Here is a 13,130-nt window from a genome sequence, read left to right on the forward strand (position 1 = left end):
AACACTTAACGTTGCTAGGGGAAAAGAGTTGCGTGACGACCCTAACAATGGCTGCACAGGAGACTACTGGGTAATCGAGCCTATGTGGTTCATTTGGTGATTATATTCCTTCCCCGATTCCTTCTCACTTCTTCTCAATGATTTTGTAAACTTAGCAAGCACCACTTCTTCAAACAGGAGCAATCTTCGTGTAGATCTTCGTGTAGATCTTCGTGTAGATCAGGATCAGCAATGGACGAAATAAAACACTTGAAAGATGCAAGGCTGATCGTAAAGCTACAATTGTAATAATATTGTCCAACATTTCAGTTAGACAAAACTAACCTTCATCGGGGGCAAGAAAAGGTAGGACACACGGCTCTGTCAAATCTACCGCCAAAAGGTTTTATAAAAATTTGCAAAGATTTTAGTCAGGGGCACCCAACGGATCGTTTCGGTAAATTTTCTGTTCGGAAGGCCCTCAATCCCCTACAATTTTCTAAAGGAAATTTTCACCTCGAACTTTCGTGATATGGGAAATTTAAGGTCTGGTGTTTTCGGATTGATAAAAATGTCGTTTCGGGTACCGACAAAAGGTCAGCTAAGATTTTCGGAAAGGAAATAAGACTTAAGGTTTTCGGGAAATGGACAAAAATGCCCTAGTAATTTCGAAAAGACTCAAGTTCCCCTAGAATGACCGAACAGATAAAAATATTATAGCGCAGCCTAAAATGAACCTACAGGGCTTTAAAGGCACTCCAGATAGCCTAAAATAGCGTTTCAGAGGATCAGAGAGAAACCTCTCGTTGGGTGCCCCTGTTTAGTCATTTTGAGGAGACAGATGGAGCGTAGAGGAAGTAAAAACATCAGTTTTCTTGTTTCGATCTTACAGTACGATACTAGTTAAGCTGTCATTTGTAAACGGCAGTTGCAGTATAACGACAGTACTGGGTTTTGCCGCCTTGCTATATCAGTTTCCATTCCGAATCCCCTCCTCAGTGTTCTCGTCATGAACACGTGGACCATCCGATGACTTTTAGCTTGACCCAGCTTCAGTGACCCTTGAAAATACATTCGATATTCTATTGCGTGAAAGAGCCCCTTGTGAATGTTAATTATGTAGAGATCTTTACTGCATCGAGAATGCTCGCAGTTTTATTTACTTGTCAGTTCTATGTAATGGGTATCTGAATCCTGACCGGCACAGTGTTGGACGAACGGGACTCGATCTGCATCAAGTACATTGATTATTGCGGTAAGTAAAAAGATCCTGCGAGATCTAACGGTTTCTTCAGTGAATTAGGAATTTTCACGACGACCAAAGCGTTCTGATCGATATGTTATGTTACGCTGATGTGTCTCCGCGTTTGTGGAGTATAATTAACTAACTACTTTAGATTTGACCAACAGTACTTACATCTTACATCGGCCGATCGTATCTTTATTTTGATTTGCTTCATAGCTTACCATTCAAGCTCGTTGTTAAGTTTTGTTAGTGTAGCAGCCACGGACTGGCAAACAGAAGGCACATAATCTTTTCGGGATGAGTGATGTTTTAAAAACATAGATATATAATACGGCAGATAATATTGCTGCTGGTTGACAGCAAGCGAAGTTTTATAGGCAGATATAACGCTTTATCGAGCTGACTTCCGGGTTGGAGTACCGGACGCCATTTTGATAGAGTATGTGCTCTATTTTTAGCATCGTCTGCGTGATATTCGCCTTGGATATCAAACTATGCATATGCAATAGTAATATGAGAGAATACAGCTGATTATCTTTGCAAGGTTTGACCATTATAGTTAGATGGTCTGCAACATCGTCCTCGGAGTCTTTAGACAGTTGGGCCAGAGAAATGACTGACTGGCTTTCGCCAGAAAGTCGAAAAAGCTAAAGCATCGTTTCAGCATTAATGACATTAATGTCGGATATCCTTGGCCCTTACGCACCTCTCGGTCTGCTGAGAATAAATACATAAATGAATATGATTTTGCTGATTACAGAAATTGTTCTCGACTGGAAATTTATTTATAAAGATGTCAGATACCACTAGGAAGTCGAAGAGTAGTGAGAGAAATTTGTTGAGGCATGACTGAGAATAAAGAGGCTAATTACACGAGGTACAGTATATTAAATTATGAAACAAGGGAACTGAGTCACGATGGGCCACAAAGGTTCTAAAACGAAACTATCGTATAATTATACCAAGTGTTACTGCATGCAGTGTATTCATGATCCTTGGTAAAACAAGACGATATAAACAGCATTTGAGCTTCAAGTCCGTTTGCATTTGTGTACTTAAATTAATGTGTTAATTCGTTCGGAATTCCGTGAAATTAAACGTGTCATTTGTTTTCTTTCCTCATCCTCATTAACTTTGAAAGAGTGTCAGCACATTCGAGTCACGGCACATTTTGAGTCGTATTAAGAAAACTATAAAACCGGAAGGTTTGCTTTTTCACTGTAGCGGAGATCAGAGCTTACATGGCTACACACTTAATATATATCATGGACTTATTCAGAATGATCCTTTTCCAGGCAGTCAACCGAGTCGAGATCTAAGATGTCTAACCCTGTTGAACCAATGGCGAACATATCCGCGCCTAATTTACTGGACTCTGTTCCCAAGCTTTTTGGTTGGGTCAGGAAAGAGCCAGATGAGTCCCGATTGAGATCGATGGTGAAACCGCTTCTGGAGTGTAAGTACTCATAAGTTTACTCGTCAAGATACAAGTGAGCCCTTCCTCTCAGTACGGGCACATTAAAAGCGGAGAGGATAGTCATTTTTTATACGGGAATATCCCTCTTGGGAATGGATGGATCATGCGGACACTGTGAACCAAAATACTGGTGATCAACCTGATTTATGTGTCTCGGTTGAAATTAAAGTCACCTTTTGTTTAGCTATAGGTTGTCAAGCAAGACTTATGAAGAAAAACATTAATTTTAGTCCCATTCACACCAACAAAACATGTTAAATTAAACATGTTTAACAAAATGAAAATTGGTCACGCTGAAAGCTGAACCATTGGCTTTGACATAGGATTCTGTTTCAAGTAAACTTTATCCTGAATGCTTTCATTTGTACTGAATCTGTAGTCGGCACAAATCCGAAACTGAGCAGCTTTTTAAAGGAAACAACTTTAAACTGTGTTCAAATAAACAGCTATTAACGTGTTTAAACCTTAATGGTGTGAATGGGACAAATGACATGTAGACCATTAATTAAATCATATCCTTTCGATCTATAGAAAATCCCCCTGAATATAATTCAGTTATTTAGAACGGAAGAGGTGATAAACTAGCCTGCGAAAGCAGACGCCTTTTTGCAAGAGTTTTCTCCTTAGCCTGCGAGAAGCATAACAGAATAAGTAAATACGGGAAATAGAGGATGATGCCTGTTTATTGATCCATTTGATCACTGATATCCTTTCGTGACCAAAAGTTGCAACTTCCTGTTTCGGATCGATTGAGTGCGTTGAAGCTAATTACTAATTCCTTTATAATGAATATATACAACTACGTAACAGAGAAGATCCCAAGGATCTAACGTAAGGACATATAGATTGGGAGAAAAGAATAAGAAGAAGATAAAATATATAGATAAGTAAAGAAAGCGAAAGCTGAAGGAAAAACTAGAAATTGAGGGCAATCACGAAACGCGACGTAGAGCAACAGTGTTGTAAATAAAGGCTAACTGCATTTTAGTCTCGCCGGGTTTAGAATTCACGAAAACCGTGCATAATTATGCGTTTAAACTTTCGCAAAATTTGGTCCAGCGTATCGATAGTTCTTCCAGTTTCGTCAAGACTGGCCAAGAAGGAAAAGAAAAATGGGAAAAAAAAAACCAAAACAACAACAACAACAACAAACAAAACAAGAAAGAAAAGAGAAAAGGGAAAAAAGGGCACGTCACAAATTCAACGCACGCCAACTCACTGGCGGATACTCTCCTCCCCTCCCTACACAGTGTCACATAAACGCCGGGTTGTTACTTCACGTGCTAATTTTTCCCTGTAAATTTCAGAGATTGTTTGTTCTTAAAGATAGTTTTCTTACATTAAGTCTTTTTATCCGAAGAAGAATGAATTTATTAGTGAATAATTATGGGTGATATATGACAAATCTATGACTACGTTAACTTATGGGCGACTGATTCCTTCACTTCATGGACCTACATTTTGTTCCTTTAATTTTGTGTGGTTCTTGCAGGTCTTGAGTATATTTCCTGTACGTAGTTTTTGTAGTTGCTATTTATATGTCAATATTTCAAACTGACCACATATGCAGTGCTTCCTAATGCACGTTGTATGTTGATGTAAGATTTCATTTTCTTTCCAGGGCCCTGGCACTATATGATCCTGAAAACTGGATGTCTTTACCTGTTCAAAAAAGCCGATTCTTCCAATTTTTCCGAAACAATCCCACTCACGAAATACAGGTACATGTTTTTTCTAGTTAACAACGAGCGCTTTAATTATTGTTCATAGTCTGTGTCTCTCAGTATTGCATACCCTGAAAAAGATCGCAAACGAGAAGCATTGTCAAGTACCACTTGTTAGTTGTGGTTTTCGGTAATGCAGCTTTACAAGCGTGAGATTCTAAAGGCCGATTTACACGGTACGGCTTCGTCGCACGCGACAAGCCGCTACGACAGGCTTACGACACGAATTGCATCGTGTTAATGAAACCTACAACTCGCTTACGCCTGTTGTGTTGGTCACAGAAAATGTCGTAGGAATTTTAAAACATGTTTCAAAATACTACGACAATCGTACGGGTATAGGTAATGTTAAATGACGAGAGTTGTGTGTGACTTTTTGCATGACGCGAGCAGCGCGCGCTCTAGAAATCGCATGCGACAGTAGCAAGCAAAAGTTGTGCCGTCAAAATCGGCCTTAAGAAATCCTCACATCCATTGTGTTTTCCTGACCATAATCACAAACAAGCTAGTAACTGTGAAGCATTAAAACAGCAAAATGAGGACTGAATTTTTTTTAAAATATTATTTTGCGAAAGACCTTGTTGTACTTCTGGGAAGGAAGTTCATCATGAAGTCTTATGAGGACATGGTCCGGTTTCCCAATTGACCTTTCGTAACTCAGGGTTCGAGCAAACGAATGGTATTGCAAGTGCTTTATAACAGAGATTAACATTTCTCTCCTTTTTTATTCTTTTTCGTCTCCGTAGAGTGTGCGATGCCCAGGACGTCAGTAAATATCGATGGGTTTTTAAACTGGTACATTCAACTGAGGTGAAAACGCTATTTATTGCTGTTGACACGGAGTTTGATTTAAAGGTAAATCTATTCAGGATTCTTTTCCTTGCATTTTGGTTTCGCACGATTATTTTCCCTGTTTATGGTGGACTCTTCCCCGCCCCCCTCCCCCCTTTACATTTATAATGGTGGATCCCTAACACCCTGCTAATTTATTTACAGTGTATCACTCCCAGAATCTATGGGGGTTACATCACAGACTTGCACAAGGGTGGGGCTATTCAAAGGGCACACTATCTTCTCAATCGCTATCATAAAGAACGGGACAATTCATACTTTCTAGCTGTCTTAGCCAATTCCTTCACTTCAAATCAACTGTCCACCCAGCCCTAGCTTCGCGAGGTTTTGCGAGTAACGTATTTCTAGTTCAAAGGTAGATCTATTCCACAGTACATATACGCCCGCGCCTAACTTTGGAATCATGTTAACACTCGCCTTTCACCAACATGAATTGGCCAATACTGAACAGTTTCCCGAAGTTACGGGACGCTCCGCCCCGAGGGCCGAGCCCTTTGGCCGTTTATATACCATTTTTGAAAGAAAACGTAGCCCTTCCATATCCCTTCTTTAGAAACTGCTACTCCTTTCAAATCCCTACAGTTCAAGAAATTTAAATACCGAAATGACAGTTTTCCCCACTTTTTTCTATCTTCAGCTAGTGAAATTTCTACTCTTTAATATACCTAAACTAAAGCCTTAAAAAGGTACACCTATCGGGTGTAGCCTCCCTGCAAAGCCATTAGAGGGAGTACCCCCTTGAGAAATGGTCAGCCTTTTCGCAACTTAGTTTTACTAAAGTATGGCTTGTAAAAATTATTTTATCAGCGTCTGCTCGCTAATTCGTGCGCGATTTTGCTTGACTGACCTGGCGTATTGTTTGGTAGCTTTTTATAGACAAAAAGCCGATGGTCTTGTTCACTATGTAGAAAGTTTGATATGAAATAGCCGATACTGACCTTTGTACCTTCTTTGTAGAAATGGAAAGATGCAATCATTGAAGAAAAGGAAACATTTTGTACTCCAGCGTAAGTCATATACTTATACAGTCAACCTGCATTAGCTTTATATAGGTTGATCGCTTAATACAGATTGCATAGAATGCACGTCAAACACAAGTGACATTTTAAATAACATTTAATCACTTAGTTTGTTATTCCACTTTTATGTCATTTCACCAAATAAGGCCAAGAGAACGCGCAAAATATGAGACCTTAATATATTGTAGCGTGTCGGTTTGACTGGTTTACAACAGAGCGAATACCGACAAAGACATTTCACTGGCTTTCTGTGTTGTTTACGCCATTCGCGCCCGCCATATACTAATGGACAGATAATGCCAGGCGTATTTCAACCCTCTTACCATTAAATTAATAAATCTCTTATTTGATGGTTTTACAAATAACACGCGCGGACATTTAATTTGCTCATTGCTAGTATTTTTCCTCGCCCCGAAATACAACGAAACTCGCAAAATAGCCGCTCGTATTATATGTAAAACCATCGAATAAGATATATGTATAGTTTATGCACCAAAGAGCACACAAAATCACTTACTTTTACAGCGATAAAATGGTATGACAAAGGAGAATATGGTATAGAAACGGGCTAATAAAACATTAACGCTCGTACAGTCAGTACATCTGTATTGCAGGTCATTGTGCAATACAAATTAGTTAGCCAGTCTGATTGTTATAGACATGTTTTATTAGCGAAAGCAAATTCATGGCGGAAAGTTCCTATTGACTGTCATTTTTGCCATGGTTGTTCATAGTGAAGCTCACAGCTATTGTGATATTGAGGATCCTCCAAGCCCCGACAAGCCTTTACCACCTCTGCCGCCACCATCAATGAGACTACGCCCTCCTCAACCCCTGCCGGTGCCTGAGCCCCCGCACAGAAGACCTGTTGGAAGACCGCATTCTCATTCCTCTCCTGAACCCTTGTCACAACACAACCAACCGGGTTATTCCCCTATTGTTCCTTCCAAGCATCAAAGCCAACCTAGACAACCTGCAAAGAAACCAGCTACACTACCCCGCCCAATTCCACCGACCCCGGAGAATCCTAGTCCAAGGCCACCTGTGAGAAAAACAATGCAAAGAAGCACCTCGGAAAGTTGCTTAGCGGCCAAATCAGGATACGATAACGTGGTGCAACAAATGAAAGGCAATAGATTATCCTTTATTCAAGAAGGAGGTAATTAAAGTATAGCTACATGTAACCACACGATTTTTAGTGGTTTACTGAAAAGTTATTGATTTATATTAGATTTGGTTAAAGGATGCATGCGCTGTTCGTTTAGTATCATGACGACTCGATTGAGTGGAGGTTAGCTGATACCCGAAGGGATGCGGTCTATACAGTGAAAGAGAGTTTAGCCACCAAAATTGTTTCTTTGCATTCCTTCCCCGTTTTCTTCTGCGATAGATACACGAATTTATTCAACTCATCTGGTTTTGCCAGAAGATAAGCAAACGCCTATGAGGAAGAGCGAAATAATTGCCAGCCCTCAGTGCGTAAGAGAGTTTCTTTGATAATGATAATTATTTTGTGTGTACCTATAAAGAGATTGCACTTTTAAATACCTCCTCTGCACACCTTACATTTTTTCCATAACGCTAACAATGTTTTTTTTTCAGTTCCAGACAGTGGAGCCGCACCAAAGTTGCCCTCAAGAGCTAGTGGATCAACTCGCATGGGAAGGTATGACCATTATATCACTGTGAGAACTAACGGTTATGCAAGCGGTTTCTTGTCATGTTACTCTTTCTTTCATTATGACTATTCAAATGAAAACTACAATACTTTCCTATGGTACTGCTATTGATTTCTAGCAATTTAGAAAATGGTTTTCGAGAACAACTTCCTGTTTTGAGCCGGCCGTTCTTGGAAGCGAAAGGGTAAACTTCAGTTTCTTTCTAACTTGTGGAGTAAAAGTTTACATATAAGGCTTTAGTGCTCGATTGATAGAGCGGAATTTTCAGGCATGCGCAACAGCACCGAAAATTCGTTCGTGTGCAGTGTAGATAACGTTGAAGCCTCATGATTTTTTTTAATTTGGTGGGAAATTCATACTTACAGAGGTCTGCCAGATGGATGTGAAAATTACATTGGAAAACAGAAAGAGGTAAGATTTTGAGCATTTCAATGTAATGTGAAGAGGTTAATCTTAATAGCTGTTACCCTGGTCTTGGCATAACGCGCACTGCGTCGTCGGTAAGCGCATTTTGGAACTGTTTCTCAGGCTCGTTCGTGAGACGTCATTTTGCAGGACACACACCGATGCTTCAAAATGTCTTTCCATGGAGATTTATCGGGATCACTCAGAAAGGCTTTCCAGCAGCAATTTATGATTTCTGAACCAAATTTGGGTCGCGTAAGTTAAGTTATTTAGAAACGTTAATTTCAACCAGAAAGAAAGATACATCTGGTAACAATAGCAGCATTATCTACTACATTATCTACAACTAGTAATAATCAAAGATTAGGGAGTGCTATAGATGTCATCAGGTTCTCTCTCCTTTGCCAAGTTGGTGATGGCGTCATCTGCCCCTGCAAAATCTGTGGGGGATGCCAGATACGCGTCGAGAGACCCATTCATTCAATCAACGTTGTCCCACACTTTCTCGACTCCAATCTGTATTAGGAGTGCGTTCTTTCTACGTCAAACGCAACAACAACAACAACAACAACAACAACAACAGCAAAAACAACAAGAAAACCCAAAGACAATTCAGTTTCGTTTCTAGACTTATTGTTGAAATTGAAGATTCTGAGAGATGAATTATTTCTGTTGCAGTTTCTTACTGTCACTCGTTAATACTCTGGTCAATCTGCAGGTTACTCCCGGTCCTCTCCCACGGCGAACTGCCTTTTACGACAACATGACGAAGGAGAAAGCAATCAGGTATAGCACATAGTTTGTACTTTAGAAATCATTTGTTTTTGTGTCGTCTGTCTTGTGTGATTGTGCGATTGAGATTATGGTGGCCGACGTTAACACAACTTGATCTAATTGGAAGTTACCTTCAGAGACAAGTGGATCACGCATCATCAGTTGATGGCTTTTCACATGTCTCTCTTTAATGATATTTTTGGTCGATCAAGCTTTAAATATTGTTGTTGGATGTGAAGAAGGGCTGAAATAAGAGCTAGAAACTTTGGAGTCAATCTTGCAACCCGTTTTCACCCATTCAAACGGCGATTGATCATGAAACTGGCCAATCCGTGTTTTAAGTAATTTTGAGTTAACTGGCTTAGCCAAGGTTTGTCTCTAACCAAGGAATATTAATAGTTTGTGTAGTTGGTGAATCGTGTAGTGTAGCTACTTGCACAATAAGCCTGATAAACAGCAACAAATGGTTGCATGACACCAAATACGTAAGTCTCAAGGAACGGCTAAAAGAATTCCCTCCTTCCTTGCATGGCCACTAATTTGAGCGTCGCCTTAGTTTCCTTTCCTTGTACCCATACTGAAATTCAGATTGTGCCACCCTGAGTAAGTAAGCCTTAGAGCATTTTATCTCTTTTTCTTTTGTAGTTCCTTAAAACCAGATCGATTGGGAACGTACATGACGCGCCCGAGCGAAGAAGCAGAGTCCAAAAGAGTAAGTGGCTTCACTCGATTAATTTTTTTATTACTACTATATCTCCATACATGTACATTTAACATATACGACACAGACGTTGCATTTTTTACGTTCTTAATAAGTAGCTGAATTGTATATTCTTTGTTTGCATTGGGTTGGCTCTCTTACTGGTTGGTAAACTCAGTGATTGATTGTTTTATTGATTGGCTGACTGCCTGGGTTACTAACGACTATCTAGTCGAGTGGCACTGATAACTATAATAGATTAAGACCGACAACAAGCATACAGACAGGCAGACAAGTACTAGCAGGTAATCAAATAGATCTAAAAATTAAGGGCATACACAGATAGCCAGACAGACAGACAAACAGACAGACAGACAGACAGACAGACAGCCATGCGAGTAGAAAGAAGAATTGATGGGTGGTTAGAGTGTTGGACCGAGGGATGCATTGATTGACCGATTTATTGATGATTCACCTTCTAGTCTTTATCGGTTCGAGATCAGAATGAGAACGGACCCCTTGTTAGACACTACAGGATATTCTACAAAGAGGTTTGTAACGTTTTGTGTCATGCAGGTTTTTCTGTGCTGTAGGTTTTGGATTAGGATGCAAGGCGAGAACGACAAACGTACAGAAATCTGCTTAACTAAAGCGTATTCAAAATTGTGATTTGAATTGTAACAAGAGTGTCTCATTTTAAATTATCCGTTTTACGACAATAGTCTGGAATCAGGGATTCCTACTGTAGTTTCTGTAACTAATTTACGAAGCAGTTGAGTGTTTGGTCCAGTTCTTCAAATTGCGATTAAAGGGACACCCACTGAACAGTTCTTTTCGGTGGATATCGGTTCGGATGGCTTAAATCGCCTCAGAAATTCGTGTAAAGAAAATTTAAAGTTTTCTTTGGCAAAATGAAATGTCAGAGTTTGGTGACACTGTAAACCTTCCCCTTCGTTTTCGAGGGGGCAAATATGTCGCTAAAAATAAAGAAAAAGGTCAGCTAGCGTTTTTGTACAGCCAACAACAGCTCGTAACTTCCGAGACCAAGACTACGTTCCCTAAAACTTTCTGCAACTTAAATTTCCAGTGTTTTCGTTGGGGGCTCCTGCTAAAAAGATTGAAACAAGTGTATATATTAAGTTATTTATCATCAGACGAAGTTATGTGAGGTCCCTATCAGAAGTGCAGCTACACTACTGAGCTTGCGATTATTGTCACCAGTCATAGTTAAAGAATAACGTAACATATATTCATTTGGAGTAATCATTCTCGGTTCGGCGTTGATTTCCTTTCGAGCTATTAGAATTAACACTGCTGTAAGAAAACATTGAATGGAACAAATAAACATTGATTGATTGACTGATTGATTGATTGATTGATTGATTGATTGATCGATCGATTGATTGATTGAGTAGAGCCTGGGGATAGTAAAAAGTCTGCTCTTGCTGACAGTCCGCTGACCAAGGATACCGTAGACTCTTAAGCCACTGATTTGATCCTTTTTGATATATTTTTCTTTCCCTTTTGTTTTCAGGGTTTCGGATACGCTTTGGATACTAAAGGACCACGGTTTAATAGCATTCCAGAAATGGTGGAATATTATTATCACAACGGGCTTCCAAATACCAGGACAAAACTCCGTTTTCCCTATGTAGAGAGCGTTTAGATTGTTTACATTACAACTGGGGTACTTACTATGTATATGAGAGAGAATGTTTTCTTTACTTTCCACCCCTCTGAAAAGCTGCGTATACTAAAGCCGTTCTTGAACTTCATGCAAATTTAAAAGTTAATTTTTCCTGAAAGAAAGGCTTTGAAAGTTTTTCTTTTCAGTTTTAAATCGAATAAGAAACTACTAAAACATTCAACAGCTACTAAAACATCCAAAACTGGATAGTGATCTTTACACAAGTAGATTGACAAATTTGAGAGGAATTATTGCCCAATCAAAGCTGTGTGCTTCGTGGCCTTGGATTTGACTTTCCTCGCTGCTTTTAATTTGGAAATCATGTTGTCAGTCTTATGCCAAATATTGAAAAGCACCAAGGTTTGTAACAAAACAACGTCAACTCAAGCCTCACTTCCACCCAAAGGCCAGGTCACTAGGCACTCATCTTCAGTGTTTAGTGTTTCCCTGTCTGTCTGTGTGTCTGTCTGTCTCACTCTGTTGGTCTCCCTGTCTCTGTCTCTAGAAAGCGCACAGACTAAATAACGTAGATAATAAATCTAAGAAATATGGGTTTTGTCGACCTGTCTTTATTTTTATCAGGTTCGCGATTTACATATTTAAGACAATAACAAACACAGGAAGTGTTATCCCTGACGCCACGTGGATGGGCCACGTGTTTAACGGATTAACTTAGATCAGCTTTGCTGGAACGTACACAGCATCCATTTCCAGTTTTAAACCGGTTTGGTTAAGGCATCAACACCTACAAAAGGATAGGATAAAATGAACAAGGAACACATTCTGAGCATACCTTGGCTGTGAACGCAAGAATGTATGTTGTGTTGTCGATAGGTAAAAACTCATCGTTCCAGGTTTTACTTTAAGCAGCCAAGAAGGCCCTAGTCCTTTTTTCACGAAACGGGGTCCAAAGACATTCCAACTTCGCATACAGAACATAAGAATTAACGATCAATTGGTGTTGTAAAATTAATCTATATATTGCGATATGGGACCTTTCGTATTAAGTTGCTTTAAAAGCAGATTAAATTGTAGCGTAACACTTTCAGGTGTGTTAAGATTACAGATATAACCACAATCGCAAAAGGTATTTGAGGGAAGGAGTATGTCAAGAAAATTTGAGGAACGTACGCACTGAAAAACCTTGACTTTAACGTTGAATCCCTTCAAACATTTCGAAACAGGGATGATATTTGTATTTTGTACTAGACAGTATATTAAGTATTATTAGTATTAGTGTTATTAGTAAATTATTTATCAGTATTAGTATTAGAATCGTATTTTTTTTAAAGTTGTAACACGGCCACTCAAGCTATTGCTTTAAAACTAATCGTGTATATATAAAAGTTATTTTATGGTATGGTGTGGTATTCACGAGAAATATCTTTCAAATAGCTAGCCAGGAAGGTAGCCTGAAATGTGTGCACCATGTTTGACCCACAGACGGGTGAAAAGATGACGGATGTACATTTTATCACAAAACCTTGCGAACCTAACACAGCCAATAGGCACATAAAAAGACAATATTTTTTTGCGAAATTTGACCCTGCACTAACAACATTGTGTATGCTAGGTTTGAAGTTTTTAG

At 39.4% G+C, this 13,130-nt stretch overlaps 1 protein-coding gene across 2 annotated transcripts; it reads left to right on the top strand.

Moving 5' to 3' along the window:
• The first annotated feature begins 1,069 nt into the window (after positions 1 to 1,069).
• Positions 1,070 to 12,902, top strand: LOC146464688 (uncharacterized). 2 transcript variants are annotated; one of them, XM_085129156.1, is made up of 12 exons: positions 1,070 to 1,234; positions 2,455 to 2,681; positions 4,324 to 4,423; positions 5,173 to 5,281; positions 6,236 to 6,285; positions 7,032 to 7,456; positions 7,900 to 7,963; positions 8,342 to 8,387; positions 9,100 to 9,167; positions 9,801 to 9,867; positions 10,338 to 10,406; positions 11,390 to 12,902. In XM_085129156.1, exons 2-12 carry the CDS (start codon positions 2,546 to 2,548, stop codon positions 11,519 to 11,521), a joined length of 1,266 nt encoding a protein of 421 aa, XP_084985282.1. In that variant the 5' UTR covers positions 1,070 to 1,234; positions 2,455 to 2,545; the 3' UTR covers positions 11,522 to 12,902. The 2 variants fall into 2 exon arrangements, with proteins under 2 accessions (XP_084985282.1, XP_084985281.1); XM_085129155.1 differs by having other exon boundaries at positions 1,071 to 1,234; positions 2,521 to 2,681.
• Positions 12,903 to 13,130: the final 228 nt, after the last annotated feature.

The sequence above is a fragment of the Pavona decussata genome, unplaced genomic scaffold (assembly GCF_977016875.1).
Source record: "Pavona decussata unplaced genomic scaffold, jaPavDecu1.1 SCAFFOLD_161, whole genome shotgun sequence".
Classification (NCBI taxonomy): domain Eukaryota; kingdom Metazoa; phylum Cnidaria; class Anthozoa; order Scleractinia; family Agariciidae; genus Pavona; species Pavona decussata.

Coding starts and splice junctions, on each gene's coding strand:
- LOC146464688 (XM_085129156.1), top strand. CDS start 2,546: ATGTCTAACCCTGTTGAACCAATGGCGAACATATCCGCGCCTAATTTA. Junction 6,286..7,031: donor GAAACATTTTGTACTCCAGC/GTAAGTCATATA, acceptor GGTTGTTCATAG/TGAAGCTCACAGCTATTGTG. Junction 8,388..9,099: donor ACATTGGAAAACAGAAAGAG/GTAAGATTTTGA, acceptor GTCAATCTGCAG/GTTACTCCCGGTCCTCTCCC.